Source organism: Setaria viridis, chromosome 9 (genome assembly GCF_005286985.2).
Source record: "Setaria viridis chromosome 9, Setaria_viridis_v4.0, whole genome shotgun sequence".
NCBI lineage: Eukaryota > Viridiplantae > Streptophyta > Magnoliopsida > Poales > Poaceae > Setaria > Setaria viridis.
Window position 1 is genome coordinate 21800312 of NC_048271.2, and position 20059 is coordinate 21820370.

At 48.6% G+C, this 20059-nt stretch overlaps 2 protein-coding genes and 1 pseudogene across 2 annotated transcripts; 2 read left to right on the plus strand and 1 right to left on the minus strand.

Moving 5' to 3' along the window:
• The first annotated feature begins 248 nt into the window (after nt 1-248).
• LOC117840247 (protein TIFY 11b) lies at nt 249-1184 on the plus strand. Its single transcript, XM_034720725.2, has one exon. It carries the CDS (start codon nt 372-374, stop codon nt 909-911), a length of 540 nt encoding a protein of 179 aa, XP_034576616.1. The 5' UTR covers nt 249-371; the 3' UTR covers nt 912-1184.
• A 2200-nt stretch (nt 1185-3384) lies between these two features.
• LOC117840260 (protein TIFY 11b) lies at nt 3385-4224 on the plus strand. Its single transcript, XM_034720738.2, has one exon. It carries the CDS (start codon nt 3480-3482, stop codon nt 4014-4016), a length of 537 nt encoding a protein of 178 aa, XP_034576629.1. The 5' UTR covers nt 3385-3479; the 3' UTR covers nt 4017-4224.
• A 13013-nt stretch (nt 4225-17237) lies between these two features.
• Nucleotides 17238-17892, minus strand: LOC117835429 (ethylene-responsive transcription factor 4-like; annotated as a pseudogene).
• Between the last annotated feature and the right edge of the window lie 2167 nt (nt 17893-20059).

Consider the following 20059-nt stretch of genomic DNA (forward strand, 5'->3'; position numbering starts at 1 on the left):
TTTCTAGCTGCGAAAATTAGAAGTGGGTAGCACGCCCGCACCTGCGAATGCCGTTTCAACCGTCATTGGAAACTGTTTTTTAACAGTGGCACTCGATCGGCGTCCATCCACACCACACGGCCCCAACTCCCCGTGCAGGCATCAACCATTTTGGGCTTCTGGCCACACATTTTCTCCGTGCCGATAGAGCCGAATCACCATTCGGCCCCACGAGGACGCTTGCTTGCTTTGCCCTGGCAGCCTATTAAAGCCGTCGTGCGCGGTCATCCCGGGCGGATGGAAAGCAACACCAACAATCCAACACCAACGTGCCTACAGAAGCTCGCATCAGATCAACTCGGGGAATTCTACTGGTGGATCGTGGTAGCGAGATGGCCCCGATGGCGGAAGCGGATTGCTGCAGCGGCCGGCGACGGTTCGCGGTGGCGTGCAGCGTTCTGAGCCGGTGCGTCAGGGCTGAGGCCGCCGCGGCTGGCAGGGTGGCGGCGGCGGCAGCACCTCATGGTCGTTCCGAGGCAGAGGCACAGGCCGCGTCGTCCACGATGCTGCTGATGCCGGGCGCCGACGTCGACGCCAGGGAGGAAGCTGCGGCAGCACCGGCGCCCGCGCAGCTGACGATTATGTACGGCGGGCGCGTGCTGGTGTTCGACGACGTCCCGGCGGGCTGGGCGGCGGAGGTGATGCGTGCCGCCGCTCGCCAGGACGTGCCGGATGAACCGGACGACCTGCAGGTGGCGAGGAAGGCGTCGCTACAGCGGCTTATGCAGAAGAGGCGGGACAGGACCGCCGCGCGCGTGCCGTACGCCGCCCCTGCCCGCCCGGTGGTGTTGGTGGCGCCCAAGGAGGGGCAGGAGGAAGGGGACGCTGGCAGCTGGCTTGGGCTGGGTATCCCACGAGGATGCGCGTGCTGACATGGCGTGCGTGTCGTCTCGACTCTCGACGTCGCCGTGGACTGATCTCTGTTTTTCTTTTCTGTCCTTTTGTGCGTGAACGACGTCGTCATCCTCTTTGCAAGTTTGCTCTACAACTTGCCGGGAAAAAAAAAAAGAAATATCCAGCTTAGACAGAAATATACTGACGCAAACTGAAGTTGGAAAATCGATTTGTTGTCTCATTTCTTTAAACTACTGCGAGTTATTAAAGATGAATGAAGGCATGAAGCTTTACTATAAATTAAGGAAAAAGTCCAAAAACTCTGCTATGGTGTAGAGCTACAATCCTGATAATCTCATAAACTATTTTTGTTCAATTTACCCTACAAACTATACCGATTGATACAACTGACCGCTTATCTTTTTTTATTTTTTCATACACAAAGTGGAGTTTAAAACTTAATTTTGTAGGGTAATAGCAGATATCATAACATATGCTAAGAAAATACGGTATAATTTTTTTATTATTTGGATAGGCTAGGATGTTTGATAACAAATGAATTTTGGATAAGTATTGCACAAAAGAAATAATGAAAATTTCATAATGTATTATTTTAACATATTTTATGATGTCAATTTTAACTTAAAACTCTACTTGTGTATGGAGATAGCAAAAATGGCAAATCTTGTTAAGAGTAAGTTAGGCCAATTGACATAGTTGTGTTGGTTAATTGAATATATAATAAATAGTTTAGAGAGTTATCCGGAGTTTAGCCATGCCTAATACTTGAGAGGAGCAATTTGAACTTTTCCTTAAATTAAAAGAAAGTTTCAGGCTCCACAATAATATTAAATAAGAAAAAATACTAAATTAAAACTGGATACACTAAGTAATTTTGAATCCCAAACTCAACCTATGCTTAAAATTACCATCCAATCCTAAATTCCAAGTGCAAAAGGAGCTACAGTACCATCTATTCTTGTGTATATAACTAAATGGAAGGATCACAAAACTCTAGGAACTATATCACTTCCACGAAAAGAGGACGATGAACATGATATCTAAAGCATCTCATATATCTCCAAAGTCCACGAACCCTTAATCGTTGCACGACCGACCACATGCTACCTGCATACCGTAAGCAAATAGTTGACATTCTTTTCTCCGGACATGTTCCAAAAATCTGGAGTAAATCCACTAAATCCGAAATCACCGACGAGGCCAACATCGACAAACACTCTTCTAAGGGCAGCTCCAGAAAGATACCTACTCAAAAGATAGGGATTGAGGCCAAAAACTCAGCTCATGCAGAGACCATACTCAGACCCCTAGATTATGATCCCCCGGTCCCTTTTTTCCCATGGGTGGCTAGGCCAAAATCCAGTTGCGTTGCCCAGGCATCGGATCTGCCACCGTGCTCGCGACTCGCCGGCCTAGACCCCCTCCTCCCTCCTTCGACGCTCGTGCTCCCATCCCCTCCGACTTTTGCACAGGAGTCGATTCCTCCTCCTTCCCCACATGTTTTGATAAGGAGCACTGTCATCCCCTCCTACCACCTCCGCACGGGCCGACCACTGGCCAACGCAGCCGCAGGCTGCCTCTGCAGGCAAGCGGGTGCGGCGGTGGAGGGGCCAAGACATCCTGCACCGCTCCCTTCCCTGCACCCCGGCATCGTTCCCTGCCACCCCTCTGCCATGGAGCGTGATGGCAGAATTTTGGGCAGCCCCATTTCTACTGGCAGAGGGGCGAGCCATGGCTCCAAGCTCGGGAGTCAGGGCGGACAGAGAATGCGGGAGAGAGAGAAGAGAAAGAAGAGAGAGGAGGGATTTGGGATGAAAAGAAAGGACACCAACATGTGGACTCTTCCTATTATATGTATCTATTGTAGGAGCTGGGAAGTATTACTGAAGTTGATGACAATAAGGCCTCAGAAAGTTACCCTGCTAGTCCACCTGCGTTGAGTGAAATTCCGTGGAATATTTACTACTCAAAATATAGAAAACATTTTGATGGTTCCAAAATTTCTTCTTCGTATTACTGTGGTTAGCGTGGAAATGTATTTTCCTTGCAACCCATGTGTTACCCATGAACACCGGCCAGCATCGTCGCGCAAGCATAACAGTTCCAGATGCGCCGTGGCAACGTGCGTGAATCCTTTATCGCAGCGTCAAATGCCGGCGGCTGTCGCACGGCGGAAACAGGCCAAAATTAAACCTGCCGAAACGCCACGCGCGCACGGCCAAAACGAGCCCGTTTTCTCCTCCGCCGAAACCAACCGGGGCTGCTGCGTGCGCGCAAAATACCGAACACCATTGCATGTCATGTCAAATGTGGCCGACTAAAATATGCCCTGTCCTCCGCTTTGCTGTCCCCGTCGTCGTGAGCGCCTCCTCGGAATCCCACGTTTTGGTCGTGGCAATCGAGCGAAACAAATCCTACCCGCCCTCTTTGGCTCTTTAATGCGGCCCCACGAGCACGAGGAGACGCAAATATATAAAGCCATTGAGGCATCCTGTGCTCCAGCCGAATCGATCGAAGCCAATACCAACGTGCGCACACACCAACAAACTCCAGTGGAAAATTTTTATAGGATTATCGGTCGCGAGATGGCAGCAGCAGGTTGCAGCGGCCGGCGGCGGTTCGCGGTGGCATGCGGGGTGCTCAGCCGGTGCGTCAGAGCCGAGGCCGCGGCCGGGAAGATGGTGGCGGCGGAGTCTCACGCTCGTGCCGGGTCGGCGTCGACCATGCTTCTCATGCCGGGCGCCGACGTCGCGCTCGACGTTGTCGGGGAAGGGGCGGCCGAGGCAACGCCGGCGCCGACGCGGGCGCGGCTGACGATAATGCACGGCGGGCGCGTGCTGGTGTTCGACGACGTCACGGCTGACAGGGCAGCGGAGCTGGTGCGCGTCGCCGCCGGCCAGCAAGTCATCCTCGGTGGGAGTAGGACGACCGACGACGTCCCGGTGGCAAGGAAGGCGTCGCTGCGGCGGTTCATGGAGAAGAGGAGGGACAGGATCGCCACGCGGTCGCCGTACGCCGCCGCCGCTGCGTTCCCGACGGCGGCCGAGAACGGGAAGGAGGGGGAAGCTGACACCGCCGGCTGCTGCCTCGAGCTGGGTATTCCAGGTGGAAGCGCGTGCTGATGCAGCCGGCCTTGTCGGTCTTTCATTATGCGATACCGCCGCTGTGGCATGTGGAGCATGTTGTTTCGTAGTACGACTAGGCAGTTCACTGACGTGTATAGCAAATGCAAATTTTCAGCTTTAGATTCGTTGCAAATACCCTCGCAAGTTGCCAATATGTGCTTTTCTTGTTTGAACTATCGTTTTGAGTTTGTTGGTGATCAACCAATCGTTTCGTGTTATTCACCTGAAAAGGTTCGATGCATCAGATACAAGCTGAAAAGAGAAATCGAATCTTCATTTGGTAGGAAAAAAATATCAGGACAGCAGGAGCAAGTTGACCCCCGATGGTGGATTTGGCTTAATCGACGAGAAAGGAAGGTTAAGGTGCTCCCGCGAGTTGGGATGCTCTCGTGCTCCCAACCCGTGGATACACCCCTAACTATACTTAAAAATTATAAAATATAAATGGATGTATCTTATGCAAAATTGAGGAAGAATAAAAAATTATGTAAAAAGAAAAAAATAAATATTTTTTTCACGACAGAACCAACCGCTATTTCTCCATTTCTTACGAGGCATCGACCAACTAAAATACAACTAAAATATGAGTATATTACCCTTTCCTATTGGAATCCCACATTCCTCGTCAGTTTAGCCCCCACGAGGCCACGAGGGCACATCGAGTGATCGTGACATTCACCCGAACGGAGGGCAATCCCAACGCGCGTGCGCATATATATAAAGAAAAGAAAATCCAGCCGAAAGCTGAACTAGAATCCGGTGGCGAGATGGTAGCAGCCAGCCGTCAGCGGTTCGCGCGGTGGCCTGCCGCGTGCTCAGCCGTTGTGTAAGGATGAGGCCGCAGCTATGTCCTGGATGGTGGCGCCGGCAACCGCTCATCCTCATCCTGCGGTGCAGACAGCTGCGTGCACGATGCTCCTGATGCCTGGGACCTATGTGGACTACCCGACTCCAGGGAAGATCATCCTGCAATACCGGCCCAGGCGCAGTTGACGATCATGCATCTACGGCGGGCGCGTGATGGTGTTTGACGATTTCTCAGAGGACAGGGCGACCGAGCTGGCGTGCGTCGCCGCCTAGTAGGCTGCAGAGTGGGCTGGGTGGGGTGGTCGACCGTCGACGCACTGGTGGCGAGGAAGGTGTCGCTGCAGCGGTTCATGGAGAAGAAGAGGTGGGATGGGCTCGGCATCGGGCGCCGTATGCCAGGATGGAGACACCGCCAGTGGTGTTTAGGAAGGGGAAGCATGAAGGATGGAGGCGCCGCCGCCGGGTGCTGGCTGGCCAGCTGGGTATTCTTGGAGTAGCAGGATGCGCGCGCTGATGCTGCTGGCCAACAGTTTCTGTTGCCGATTTGCTGTCACTATCATGGAATGAACTGCTTTATTCCGCGTAAATAACCATCTTTTGGCATTGTAACAGCCCATGGGCAAGTTAGGCTAACAATTGAGTAACATGTACGAGGTATAGTAGCTCTAAGAACAGTTCCAAATGAGAAGTGGAGGGTGAGATGAGCCAACTTAAATAGCTAGCTCTATGAAGCATTGTAATCTTGATTTAACCCTTTTACGCAAATCGAGAATGAAAGCGTAAATAAGTTGCAATGTAAGTGTGGTCCACTCAGTGTGCAGAGTGGGCATGAGCCGTTTTCTATTACCGGGATGGTCGTCGATTGTATTGTACGACAAGCCCGACTTGGGATTATAGCGGATTGGAGTATTACTTCCTTACAGAAGTATGTTGGCTCTTTTCAGTTGGGCCGAGATTGATCACGATCGTGACCTGATCCCTGTCACACTGGACTAGTTTCTCAGACCCAGGATGCTATCCCCTCATCCTGGACCCGGTAGTCGTAGGCTCTCAACTCACAAAAGTATTCATCGATGGCGGCAGTGATCTCAACATTCTCTTCGCCAAGATTATGAGAAAAATGGGCCTCGACGTTACAGATATGCTCAGCCGATGAACTCTCCATTCTACGGGATTGTCCCAGGCAACGCGGCTGTACCCCTTGGTCAGGTGGTTTCGTCAATTCCCTTTGGGACCAAAAAGTACTACCGGACAGAGTACATCCGATTTGAGGTAGCTGATTTTGAAACTTCGCATCACGCTATCTTCGGAAGACTTGCACTGGCTAAATTCATGGCCATCCCGCATTACGTGTACTTAGTACTCAAGATGCCAGGGCCCAAGGAAGTACTCTCCCTATGTGGAGATTTGAAAAGATCCTATGACTGCGATATAGAAACCGTGGAGTTGGCGGTGACTACTCAAATGCCAAATTCAATGATGCAAGTCTTCGCCGCCTCCAAAAAATTGTGCCCGGCAGAACTCGAGATCCTAGAGAAGAAGTCTGGGGCTACCAAGGTCAAGGTAGCAAGTGAAGTCGATGTCGAAGCCATTGACCTTGGGACTGGTGATAGCTCCAAGACAGCCCTGATCAGCTCAGGGCTGGACCCAAAATAGGAACACGCGCTCGTCAGTTTCCTCCGGGCCAACTGAGACATCTTCGCATGGAAGCCATCTGATATGCCGAGGGTACCTAGGGAGTTGATCGAACACTCACTAAATGTGGATCCCAAAGCTAAGCCAAAGCGACAACGACTACGTCGATTCGCCCAAGACAGAAGAGAAACCATCAAAAAAGAGTTGGCCAAACTACTCACGGCTGCCTTCATATAAGAAATCTATCATCTAGAGTAGCTGGCCAATCCTATCTTAGCCTGAAAGAAGAACAACAACAAGTGGAGGATGTGTGTCGACTACACAGACGTCAACAAGCACTGTTCAAAGGATCCCTTCGGGCTCCCTAGGATTGATCAAGTCATCGACTCGACAGCTGGATGCGCTTTACTTTGTTTTCTTGATTGCTACTCGGGGTATCACCAGATAGCTCTCAAGGAAGAAGATCAAATCAAGACCGCGTTCATCACCCCGGATGGAGTATTCTGTTACACTACAATGTCCTTCGAGTTGAAGAACGCAGGAGCCACATATCAACGAGCCATCCAAGAGTGTTTCAAGAAACAATTACACCGTAACGTAGAGGCGTATCTGGATGACGTGGTCATAAAGACCAGAAATCTTGACGACTTGATTACGGATCTGGAAGAAACCTTTGCAAGCCTGCGAAGCTTCCGGTGGAAACTGAACCCAACAAAATGCGTATTCGTTATACCCTCCGGAAAACTACTCGAGTTCATCATCAGTCATCGAGGAATCAAGGCTAATCCCAAGAAGATCGCTGCCATCACCAATTTTCACGTCCCATCGTGCATCAAGGACATCCAAAAGCTGACTGAATGCATGGCAACTCTCAACAGAATCATCTCAAGACTTGGAGAATGGAATTACCCTTCTTCAAACTACTCAAGCGGCAAGATAAGTTCCAATGGACCGAGGAGGCGGATCAAGCCCTTTAACAACTGAAGGACTTTTTATCAAAGCCACCGGTCCTCACGGCACCTACCCCCAATGAAGATATGTTGCTCTACATCACCGCGACTACTAATATCGTCAGCACGGCGATCGTGGTCGAAAGATCAGAACCAGACCATATATACAAAGTACAGAGGCCCGTTTACTTCATTAGCGAGGTGTTATCGGATTCCAAATCCAGACACCCACCAATTCAAAAGCTACTATACGCAATACTACTCACCTCGCGAAAGCTATGATACTTTTTTTAGGAACACAACATCTCCGTCGTCACAAACTTCCCCTTGGAAAAATCCTCCACAATCGAGATGCGATTGGAAGAATCTCCAAGTGGGCAGTAGAACTCGGAGCCTTGTCCCTGGAATTCAAGTCAAGGACTGCCATCAAGTCGCAAACACTAGTCAATTTTATGCCAGAGTGACGGGAAAATCAAGTACCAACACCAGCAGAACGCCCAGAGCATTGGGTCATGTACTTTTACGGATCACTCAAGCTCGAGGGCGCTGGTGCAAGAGTACTCCTAATCTCTCCCAAAGGCGAACAATTCAAATATGTTCTACAAATCATATGGGAAGTATCCAACAATGAAGCTGAATACAAAGCGCTCCTGCACGGGCTCCGCCTGATAGTTTTGCTGGGAATCAAGCGGTTGTTGGTCTACAGCAACTCACTGGTAGTCATCAATCAAGTCAATGACGAGTGGGATTGCCACAAACACAACATGGATGTGTACTGCCTTGAAGTACACAAGCTGGAGAACAAGTTCTCTTATCTGGAGTTCCATCACATGGCTCGTGATAACAACATGTAACAACTCTGCCTTAATTAGATGTAATTAAACTTAAACAAATCATTAGTCACTAAGTAAAAGAGGTGAAATGTCCATTTTTCCCTTAAAAAGCTCTTTTTCGAGTTAAATATAAAACTTGAGTTTTTATATACAAACTTAAATTTTTGCTGAAATAAGAGTTGTAAAACTTTTAATTTCAAACAACTTTTGTTAATAACACTTGGGCTAATTCGGAGTGGGAGAAGGTCAAAAACAAGAATCAAACCAGGAGTATAATAAAACCCTGCAAATGACCTAAGTCCTGGAATTCATGCTTTTGCTCAACTTTGCAGCCAGTTATCTCACAATTTTATATCTAACCTCAAGTCAGACCTTTAATAAAAGTTTTAGTCTCTTGAGTGTCTTCCAACTTTGTTACACCGACCCAGGTCCAAATTGTAACCGAACCTACTCAAAAACTTGGTCAAAGTCGTGTAAAACAGTCAACTCAGCCTTGTTGGCATTCCAGCGCCAAGTTTGGAAACCATCCAGAGTGCGCCTCTTGGCGAGATTGTTCCTCCAAAGTTTTGAACTAAACTCAAGAAAAATCCTTAATAGAGGTTGAAGTCTTAAGACCGAAGAACAATTCCTTCAATAGCACCTTGGTCTAATTCGACTCAGAAGCTGTCCAAATTTCATAGCAAAGGCAGCCAAATTGCTGAAATTTCCACCCAATCGGCTGAAATGTTCTAAGTCTGAAATCTCTAGTTTTTGGCAAACTTTGGCTCGAGTTATCTCCAAATCCGTTCAAAATATGGACAAATATCTTTAGTAAAGTTTGAACTCTAACCATAGGACTACAAGTTTGTTAAAGGGATATTCGAACATTTAGTTTGAAAATTTTGAAAGGATGGCCCCCAAAGTCGACCTTGTTGCTACCTTGCTTTGCCTCGACGCCAGAGCGCCCTGGCATGTTCGCCTGCGCGCCACCCGCCGCGTGCCCCCTTCCACCGGCGCGCTCGCCGTCGCCCTACCCACGCCCACGGCAAGATGAGACGAACGCCGTGCTGACCAATCGCCGCCGAGGCCATCTCCCTCCCCCTGCGCACGATCTGCTCTGCCTAACTGGCACCCGCGCCGTCTCCTCCGTGCACGCCATGCCACCACCGAGCACCGACCGTTCCGACGCCCCCAATACCGGCGCTTGACACAACAAGACGCGCGCTTGCCCTCGCCAATCCTTCCGCCCGACAAAACCGTGCCTGCCCGACCTTATCTCCCACGCCCAATGCACTGAGGATCCTATCCCCAGAGCTCCGCTTCTCCGGCCAATGGCACCCTCGGCCAAATGCCACCTCGCCCGCGCACCAGCCCTTCCCAGCCTTATCCTCTCGCGCCTATAGTGCCTCCTCGACCCTCCACTCCACCTCTACCCCATAAAAGGGCCAAGCACGCCGTCAGCGCCACCCTTCGCCACCTCCCGCACGCCGTGCCCCTGTTTCCACCGCACCGCCACCAAAGCTCCTGTGGAGGTCCCACCTCCGTGCCACCCCGTGCTCCGACGACCTCTCCGCCCGCTTCGCTACCCCTCTGCACACGTTATCGAGCCGCTTGTTGCCCTCCCGAAGCCGCCAACGCGCCGGAACGCCGCCCGGACTGCCACCCGACAAGCCAAGTCATCGCCGCAGTGTTCCGACCCTTGCCGGCCATCTCCGCTGCCCCAACTTCACCAAGTCGAGCTCAGGTGAGCCCGTACGCACCCCCGGCCACTTGTTGCCCGACCCCCGCCGGCGAATCGCCGGGGATTCCACCTGCCGCCGCCGTGCGCACCTCGGGGACGACATTGCATCTCCCCCTTTCTTTCCAGGGGCCTATGCGCAAAACCCAAGGGCCCCTACGCTAATAAACCTTAGACGTGAGGGGTAGTTTGCAAGTTTGCCGCGGTTATTTGTTTAAAATCGGCAGGAAATGGTTTAAACTTTGTAAATGCCTAGTAAATCGTAGAAAAATCAGAAAAATGCCAAACCACTTTTGTTGGAATTCGTGTTCTGTCTAGTTTCTTACAAAAATAAGTTTGCCCATGTTACTGTTGTAAATAATATCCTACAGTTTTATTTCTTGCTTAGGCCTTTTAAATCATAGTAAATAGAAGAAAAATGCTAAAAAGGTAAATCCAACTATGTGGTGTATGTTTCAGTGAGTAGAAGCTCGGAAAAATACTTAGTGCCCTGGAGTAGAACTTAAAGTCACTGTTTTCACCTTATATTTGAAATCTAGGGTTAAATCTTCCTTTTTGCATAAGTTTTAAGCCAGAGCTGAGAAAAATGTGAAACCACTTGGCGTAGCTTAGTTTTGAGGGGTAGTTTACAGGAAAATTTTGGATTGTGGTCAGAATCAGAAAGAAACCCACCTTTCTTATAGAACATAATAAATAGGAGATAAATATGGGAATTAGATGTCCTTCTCCAAAAATCATGAAAACTTCACCAAAGCCTCTGTAACACACCTTCAACATACTGTTTAATTTTCACCCTCAATTTGACTGTAGGTTTTGAGATAAAAATAGTTAAGTTCATGCTATCCTTGGTGGTAAAATGCGTTTAATTCTTTTTGTGGTAATCCAATGGCTCCCAAATTTTTACAAGAACTTAAAAATGACTTAAGTAAGATGATGTAATTTTCTCAGTGCCTTTTGTTGCTGCTTGAGGAACAACTTTTTGGCTACGAAATCGGTTTAAAGGAATAAAAGAAATATAAATGCTAATAAGCTAAATAGGTAATTTTTGGAAGAGATACAAAAAACATTCAGAAGTGAATAACTCTCCAAAGGCACCTGAACAACCCCAAAAACGACCCCACCTTCTTTACACAACTCTAAGTTGCAAGAATCTATATATGTACAAATCACCATCCAAGTCAACCTCGAGTTTGACTGACCCCCACCTTACTTTATGAAGTAAATGAAAGTTAAAACCTTGTTTAGGTGAATCTAGCCTAAATACGACTCTATTTATAGCATTAAGTCATGCCTTGCATCATTCGTGTAAAAGCATGGATAATTCTAAACTCTTGCATGTGAATGTCGTGTAGAACCTGATATCGTCGATAGAACCTACGAGCTCCACCCTACATTGGAAGAAGAAACCGTCACGGAGCTACATCACGCTGAAGTTGAGCCTAAGCTAGATCAAGACCTCGAGGAACCGCTAACTTTTCCTGAAGGCAAGCCCCGGTGCATGCTTCCCTATTTTTAAATTATGCAATATGTTGATGCTTATGATTGTGCATTACGTTATAGGAGTTGAATGACACCTTAGATGCATGAACTTAGTACCCTTTGAATCTGAACACTAGTTGCTAAGGTCGAGTAGTTGCTGTGCTATAGGACTCGGTAAAGTCGAGTGATTGCCTGTCACTCGCGAGTTATAGGAGTTGTTTGTTTACTCATGCTACAACCATAAGGATGACAGACAGGACCGGGAATGGTTCCGATGTGGTGGTTTGCCCCGTCTGTCTAGCAATGAACTTGCTAAGGTCGAAACGTGTCGTCGTTTGTGATCAAGTGTTTGAAAGTACTAATCTCATACCTAGTATGGGATAGGGAAGCCTAGTACCTGATTGAACGGGGGCGTGGCATACCATCCGGCTGTCCTTGGAACGTCGTTTCCATCGTGCATCATGTGGGTGCAAGTGCGGTCATAGTACGACAGAGGCTGAGATTATGGAGCATTGCATGCCGAAGGAAGTTGGCCCTGACACGTGCCTAAGGGATCCAGGGGGACGGCTGACAAATGAAGCGACCCTTCGTGGTGCCATGCATAGTTAATAAATTCGAATCGATTCGTCTGCCTCTCACAGTTTGGGACTACTGAGTAAAGATGGAACATGAGGATATTAATCTTGATGCTTGTTCTTTAATTGTTTGGGAAACTATGCTTGCTTAGTATAAGTTGTTAATCTAGACTGGTTAATGAACTTAGAACTTGAGCTAAAATATTGAAAGTAAGGACCAACTATAGACGCTTTTGGCAAAACAAACCCAAAGCCAAAAAGCCTTGCATATCTAGGAGTTGGTGAAAGTAGTTATCACCTGTCGGGTCAGTCTTGCTGAGTATTAGTTGCTCAGCCTTGTTGTAGCTTAACTTTTCAGGTAATGTCAATAGTGTGGTTGCTGGCACCACTTGGCCTACCCAGCTCCCTCCAGGCTGGACAGTCGAGCGGGATCCTTCCACGGATGGCGAGGGCAGGGATCATTGATGTCATGATCGGCTTCATCATGATATCGTGTATCAACGTTTAGCTTTCGCTTGATTTATTTTGTCTTGTTGAACCTTGCAAACTTGTTTGAATTTCGAAAACTCTGATGTAATAAATTGTTGAACTATGTTAACGTGATGGGAATGTTGTAATCTCTGTGCTACTCACCTTCGTGTGAGCAATGTTTCTCGATCCTGAGTATGTGGTGTATCGAATGAAATTTGACGGACGACCAAATTGACTTGCTTAAAGTGTATGATCGCGTGTCAAGCGACTTAAGTGCATTTTAGTCAGGTTAATTTGGGCAGTTCCGCCACACAACGTAGCTGCAGACATTTTGTCCAATCTCGGATCTACTTGTGCCCAAGTTCCAACGGGGGTCTTCGTTCATGAGCTACACAAGCCATCTATAGTGGAGCCGGCACCATCAAAAACCACCGATCGAGGCAACAATGCACCAGACCGGGAGGTTATGATGATCGATGTAGATTGGAGAACCCTCTTCATCGAGTACATCAAGGACCACAAGTTGCCACCAGACAAGACAGATGCAGAGCAAGTCTCGTGCCGTGGCAAGAACTACGTTCTATTCGGGGACAAGCTTTATAGACAAGGTGCATCTTCAGGAATACTCATGAAGTGCGTCTCACGGCAGGATGACAAGGACATACTGGAGGAGATCCACAAGGACATCTGCGGCAACCATGCATCTTCAAGAACGATCGTGGGCAAGGCTTTCAAAGCAAGATTCTATTAGCCTACAGCTCTCACTGACATTGAAGAACTAGTCTACTGATGCTAAGGTTGTTAATTCTTCGCCAAGCAACAACATGTCCCTACATACAAGTTGATCACCATACCACCCTCTTGACCGTTTGCATGCGGGGGGCTAGACATGATTGGTCCTCTGCCTACGGTGCCTAGAGGCTTCAACCGAGTACTCGTGGTGATCAACAAGTTCACCAAGTGGATCGAGGTGAAGCCGGTTACTTGCCCGAAGGCAGACAAAGTACTCGACTTCCTCGATGAAATCGTCCATCGCTACGGCTTCCCCAATTGCATCATCACGGACCTGGGCTCAAAATTTTAACAATCACGAGTTCTGGGAGTACTGCAAGAATAGCGGGATCGACATCCGGTACGTCTCCGTCGCTCATCCGTGGGCAACCGATCAGGTTGAGCGCACCAATGGGATGTTACTTGAGGCTCTGAAGAAACGACTACACAATATTGGAAACACTAATGGTGACAAGTGGCTCAGGGAGCTACCCAATGTCCTCTGGGGCTTCGCACCCAGCCATGAAAGCCTACATAGTACTCACAATACTTCCTATTCTACGAATCAGAAGCCGTCCTCCTCGTCGACATCATGTGGAAATGTCCAATAGTCGAGCAGTTCGAGGAGGGTGCGGCAGAAGAAACAAGGCGTCTAGACTTAGACAGCCTCAAAGAAGCTCGCTGTGCAGCACTCGTCCAGTCAGCTAGATACCTTGAAGGAATTCGTCACTATCACGATCGCAACGTCAAAGAACGTTCTTTCAACACAGGTGACATGGTCCTCAAGCATATCCAAGACAACAAGGGGCTACAAAAGCTAAATTCGCCTTGGGAGGGTCCTTTCATTATTTCCAAGGTCACTGGACCTGGATCGTATAGGCTCCAAACTCTCACTGGCGAAGAAATCGACAACTCGTGGAACATCGACCACCTGTGTCGATTCTACCCATAAGCTTACATACTCATGTAAATCGGTCATCAGCTTTAGTTGTATAATTACAATTCAATAAAGTAGAGTTATTTTTTTCGTAAAGCAACTAGTCTCTGCCTGATTACGACTTGCACAGGCAAGTTCGCCGAGCTATTCAGCTCCCACAGGTACTATCACCCAAACTCGCGGCTTGTATTCACAAGACTGCACATGTATTTTTTGAGTTACTCAACTCGTTGGACAAAAATTGTCCACATGCGACTTCTAACAAGTCGCACACATATCTTTCAGGTTATTCAACTCATTGGATAAATGGCAACTTGCAAAAGCAAGCTGGCACTCACAAAAATAAGCCAATCAGCTCCTTGGACAAGTCTGTCCATCAACGGTCTTTGCAAAAAGAAGTCGTCAGTAACTTGGGAGTTATCTATACTATACGAGATCTTATCTAGATAATTCTATCTAGTCACAGCTTGTAATAATAAGTCTGTAGTTCCAAGTCTTCCGAGCACAACGCCCCAATAACCCAGAGAGGTTGCAAAGGTAGGCTCCATCTAATGAAGTCTTGAAGAGTCTACTCGCCTAAAGAGTCCGACTACTCGGATACCTGAGTACTCATACTCCGCATAAAGGGGTCATGTCCTAAGAGTACTCTACAGTGTATATCCGAAGAGGCTCACAAGAAGCAGCCTTGTGCGCAGACACTCACGACTACCGCACGAGCAACTATCAGGATAGTTTGCGAGATGCACTAAACCTAAGAGTTCAAACAAGTTGACAAGCAACATAAGACATATTAGTCGAGAAAGAGCCTATAAGAGAAGAAAATATCGAATTTCCTCTAGATGCTGCCTCAAGATATTTTTCATATGCTCATTATTCTAGAAAATTAAGCAATGGAGAGGTACATAATAGAAAATAATTTGTTTATTCAAAGCATGTTGACAAAGTTTTTTGTTTCTGCCGTAAGATCTTCAAGTCTAGCACTAGCAAGAGTCCTAATTCTTTAGCAGGTGATGGGTTTAGAAATTGGAGGTATATCAGTGAGAAGCTTAGAGAACATGAAAATAGGGTCGAGCATATTAGTAACATGAACAGTTGGAATGAATTGAGAGCTAGACTGTGGAAAAAGGAAACAATTGAGAAAGAATTGCAGCAGCAAATCACAAAGGAGAAAGAACGGTTGAGGCAAGTTTTGTTAAGAATAATAGCCATTGTGAAATTTCTTGGTAAACGCAATTTGACTTTCAGAGGAAGCAGTGAGCAGCTTTATAATGATAATAATGGTAATTTCTTAGCTTGTGATGAGATGATTGCAGAATTTGACTTGGTAATGCAAGACCACCTTAGACTATTCTGAACAAAGAAATTCATTATCATTAACTCAGTCATAAATTTCAGAATGAGTCAATATCTCTTTTGGCTTGTGATATCACAAGTTCTATCATAAAGGTTGTTAAAGAGGCCAAGTATTTATCCATTATCCTTAGATTGTACCTCTGATGTTAGTCATCAAGAACAAATGACTTTATTAGTTCAATGTGTTAATTTGTCTGATGGCAAGATAAAAATTGATGAGTTTTTTCGGGGTTCTTGAAGGTGGATGCTGGTTTGGGGTTTTTTAATGTATTGCTTGAATCTATGGAGTCCTTTGGCCTAAATATTAGTGACATAAGGGGTCAAGGCTACGACAATGGTTCTAATATGAAAGAAAAACACCAAAGGGTACAAAAATAGTTAATTGATATCAATCCAAGAGCATGTATATGCCATATGCGTGCAATATTCTAAATGTTACTCTTTGTGATATGGCAAAATCTAGTGGGAAAGTTGTTTCATGTTTTGGAATTGTTCAACATATATATGTATTATTTGCTGATTCTACGAAAAGGTGAAATGTTTTGCTTAAACATGTTCCTAGTTTAACTGTTAAATCATTGTCCAATACTCGTTGGGAGAGTCGAATCAAAAGTGTTACAGCAATAAGATATCAACCTACTGAGTTAAGATTTGCTTTGTCTGAGTTACGTCATGCTTCTGACATTGAACCTAAGGATAAAAATGATGCAAAAAATTTATTTGATGCACTTGACAGCTTTGAGTTTCTACTTGGTATGGTTATCTGGCATGATATTTATTTGCTATAAATAAAGTGAGCAAGAAGTTGCAATCATCAGCCATGTGCATTGACTCTACTTTGAAGCAAATACAAGGTATAACGCAATACTTTGAGAATTACAAAAATGAGAGGTATTCTTCTAGTCTAATTATCACCACAGGTATTGCAACAGAAATGGGTGTAGAGGCATCATTTCTAGAAAAACATCGTGCTATGAGGAAGAAATAGTTTGGTGAAAGTAATTGCCAAGAAGAAATTCTTGAAGCTGAGAAGGCTTTTGAAGTTAAATATTTTTTTTGTTTTGGTTGATATGGCGATCACTTCTTTGAAGAACAGATTTGAAGAAACCATGGTGTTTAAAGATATATTCGGATTTTTATTGAGCTCAAGCACTTTGAAGTCATTAAATGATAATGAACTTAAAGAATGTTGCACTAAATTTGCAGAAACTTTTTCTTTTGATGGTTCATCTGAAGTTGAGGTATATGATCTTATTTCCGAATTAAAGATTATGAAATTCACTTTGCTAGATGGCGTAATGTCTGCTACGGAAATTTTTGAGCATGTCAGAGATGTGGATTGTTATCCTAATATCTCCATTGCTTACCGACTCTTATTTACTGTGCATGTGACTGTCGCATCGGCTGAATGAAGCTTTTCAAAGTTGAAGTTATTGAAGAACTTGAGGTCAACAATGACTCGGGAGAGGTTAAATGTTTTGGCAACGTTATGCATCGAGAAAAAATTATTGGATAAAATTGACATCAACACTATCGTAAGTGACTTTGCATCGAGGAATGTTAGAAGAAACCTTTAAAGTAATATGTATAAATAATTTGATATGAATATTGTTTTTAGATACATTTAAGTATTTATCGGTAACATTTCATATATATTTGTTATAATGTTTATATTAAAGGACCTTGAGTTTTACTTTGGTCCGGACCTCCCAAATCTCAGGACCGGATCTGGCAGCATGTTGAGGTCGAACCCCACGCCGACCGCCGGGGAGGCGTCCACCACGGATGACGACGACCCGGTGTCGCTCTCCTCGTCTTCACGGTAGGATGCCTTCTTGTTGGTGCTGGCAACGACGGCCAGCCGGCAGGGCATCGGCGCCGACACGGTCACGGTCACCGCGAGCATCGGGTCCATGAACATGAACGGTTGGGCGGCCACCATGGGGCATGCCGAGGCTTAGGTCCAGCGACGGCGCGGGCAGCGCCGCCGTGGCGGGGGATGCGGCCGGCGAGTCCCGGGAGGAGGACTCCACGGTGCTGCTGCTGGGGTTGACGGCTAGCATCTTAGGCAGCGGCGGGAGCGGGTGCGCACCTGCGGCGAAGGTGACGGGGAAGTTGGTCTTGGCCTGGGGCCCGCAGAAGTGGAGCGTGGTGGCGTCGTAGGCGCGCGCCGCGAACTCAGCGGCGTCGAAGGTGCCGAGCCACATGTGGGCCTTTCGAGCAGGGTCTTGGATCTCCACCGCGTACCGGCCCTAGGAGCGCTTTCGGACGCCGCGGAACCTCGGCTCCATCATGCCGTCGGTCGCCGCGCTGGCAGGAGGCAGAGTGCTGTTTGTGGGCACCATGGAGGGATCGCGAGCGAGGACGGCGAACGAAACGTGTGGTAGGCGAGTGGGCGCCAAGTGTTCGGGTGCGGGCGGGCGGTGGCGGTTGTTGTTGTGGTGGTGCTAGTGCGCTGGGACGGAGGCTGGAGTGCGGGGAGCCAGGGAGGAAAGGGAGGTGGGTGCGGTGTATTAATAGGGGAGGTCGGAGGTGAGGAGGAGCCAGCGGGAGGGGAGGTTTGACCCACACAGGGTGAGCGACGGAGGTGGGGGCGGCCACCCCCGCGTTGGGCTCTGCCTCCGCCGCTTGCTCCCGCTGTCTCCTCTCTTTTGGTGGTGCGGCAGCTTGCTCGGTCAATCAGTGAGAGAGTGTTCTTTCTCTGGCTGTACGGCGCGTGCCCGTGTGCGTGGTGTGTCCGGCACTGTACTTCCGTTCATGCCTTTTGTCCTTGATCATCCCCGTGGTCCTTTTGTGATGCACGGTGAATTTTAGTTCTCTCCGAATTTTCCAAGTCAAGTGGGGGTCTATGCAACGCGGTGTCTGCTTCAAGCTTCGGATAGCTGGGCTAGTCACCCTTCATCCAGCTGCCTGTCTGCCTGCCTAGTGCCTAACGTTGCCATCCACAGGCGGTAACTAAAATTCCGTTAAAACCTTATTCAGTTAATCCACTTCCTGGAATGGATCAATCCCACAAGAACGGTTCCCCTACCAGCTGCCGGTAAAGCCACAGGAACTTTACCCGGCAGCGTGTCTTCGCGTCAATTGCTGCTCCACACGCCTGAAGCATGAAGCGGAGTGGACGGTACCTACGAGCACAACCTGGCCGGTTCCGTGTAGCACACCAACGGCCTGGACTGTGGATAGTGAGGAACGAGCTGCGAGTGAACCTGCCCAACGGTGTGCCGTGCCGACGCCCACCCACCCGGTTGGCGGTTGCCTTCGGCCCCACCCCACGACGTCCGCCCCCGCCCGCGCGCCGCAGCCGAACGAATGGGCGGACATCGCAATTTCCAGAAACGCGCGGGCACGACGCGTCGCGCTTACACGCTCCGCGGCGGCACCGCCTTCCTTGTCCTGCCCCGCACCGCACAAACGAGCCAGCGAGCGAGCGAGCGGCGAACGAGTAGGAGGTCCCACGGGGCGCTTGGCGGTGGGGCCCAGCGTGGCGGTGGCGCCAGCCCCGTCGTTGGTCGCCAGCCGTGTGGCCTGCGGTGCGGTGTGCCGCAACGTTGTGACCGTGACGTGATGGATAGGAGGAGGGGAGGGCTGGAGGCAAGCTAGCGCGGTGGGCAGAGGGGAAACAAGTGTTTTTTCCCTCGCGGCAGTGGGGGCCACCGGGTGAGGGGACGGCCCGCGGCCGCATCTGCCCGGCTGCCCCGCGTCTTCCTTGGCTGGCACGGCGGCGGCGGCGCGCAGACAACAGGGCGCGGATCGGATCTGTGCAGGGATTTGGGTATTACGTACGTGCAGCGCGGAGGGGCCCTGCTAGTCACCAGCGTCGGATTTGGGCAGGGGAAAACGGTAGGAAAGCCAGAAGCCACCGCTCGTTTTTGGGGTGAGTGTTGGAGTTGTTCCAAATTCACTCCAGGATAATGGCCGACCTTCCCGACCCTTATCACTCAGGGTCGGGCGAGGCGGTGAATATCCCGACCCCATCACTCGGGGTCGGGCGAGGCGGAGCGTTCCCCGACCCCTGGACTTTGGGGTCGGGCGAGTCGGGCGAGTCGGAGATCGACCCTCAAGGGGTCAGGCGCATCCGACCCCAGGCTTGAGGTCGGGCGAGGCGGAGTCCCAGGCGCATCCGACTCCAGGACGAAGGACTCAAGGTCGGACGAGGAGGAGTTCCATCCTTGTACGGGACCAAGAGTCCGTACAGCTCAATACCCCCTGTCTGGGGTTTCGGTACTATATATACATACACCCTTGCTAGGGTTTCGTGCGACAGAAGAGATAGAAGAGAGAGAGATTATCAGATTCTCTTGTAAGCCGCCATAGGCGTGTAGCCCTAAACTCTTGATATAGTGAGATTGTTGCCGGCTGGTGCCCGTGGTTTTTCCCTTTCACATTGAAGGGGTTTTCCACGTAAATCGTGTGTCTCCTATTGTGGTTTGATTCTTTACTTCATATTCCATACGCCGTTCATAACAAGTGGTACCAGAGCTTTGGTTGCTGTTTGGTTTCATGTCGACG

What these genes read in the sequence shown, in the direction of transcription:
- LOC117840247 (XM_034720725.2), top strand. Translation starts at nt 372, where the DNA reads ATGGCCCCGATGGCGGAAGCGGATTGCTGCAGCGGCCGGCGACGGTTC.
- LOC117840260 (XM_034720738.2), top strand. Translation starts at nt 3,480, where the DNA reads ATGGCAGCAGCAGGTTGCAGCGGCCGGCGGCGGTTCGCGGTGGCATGC.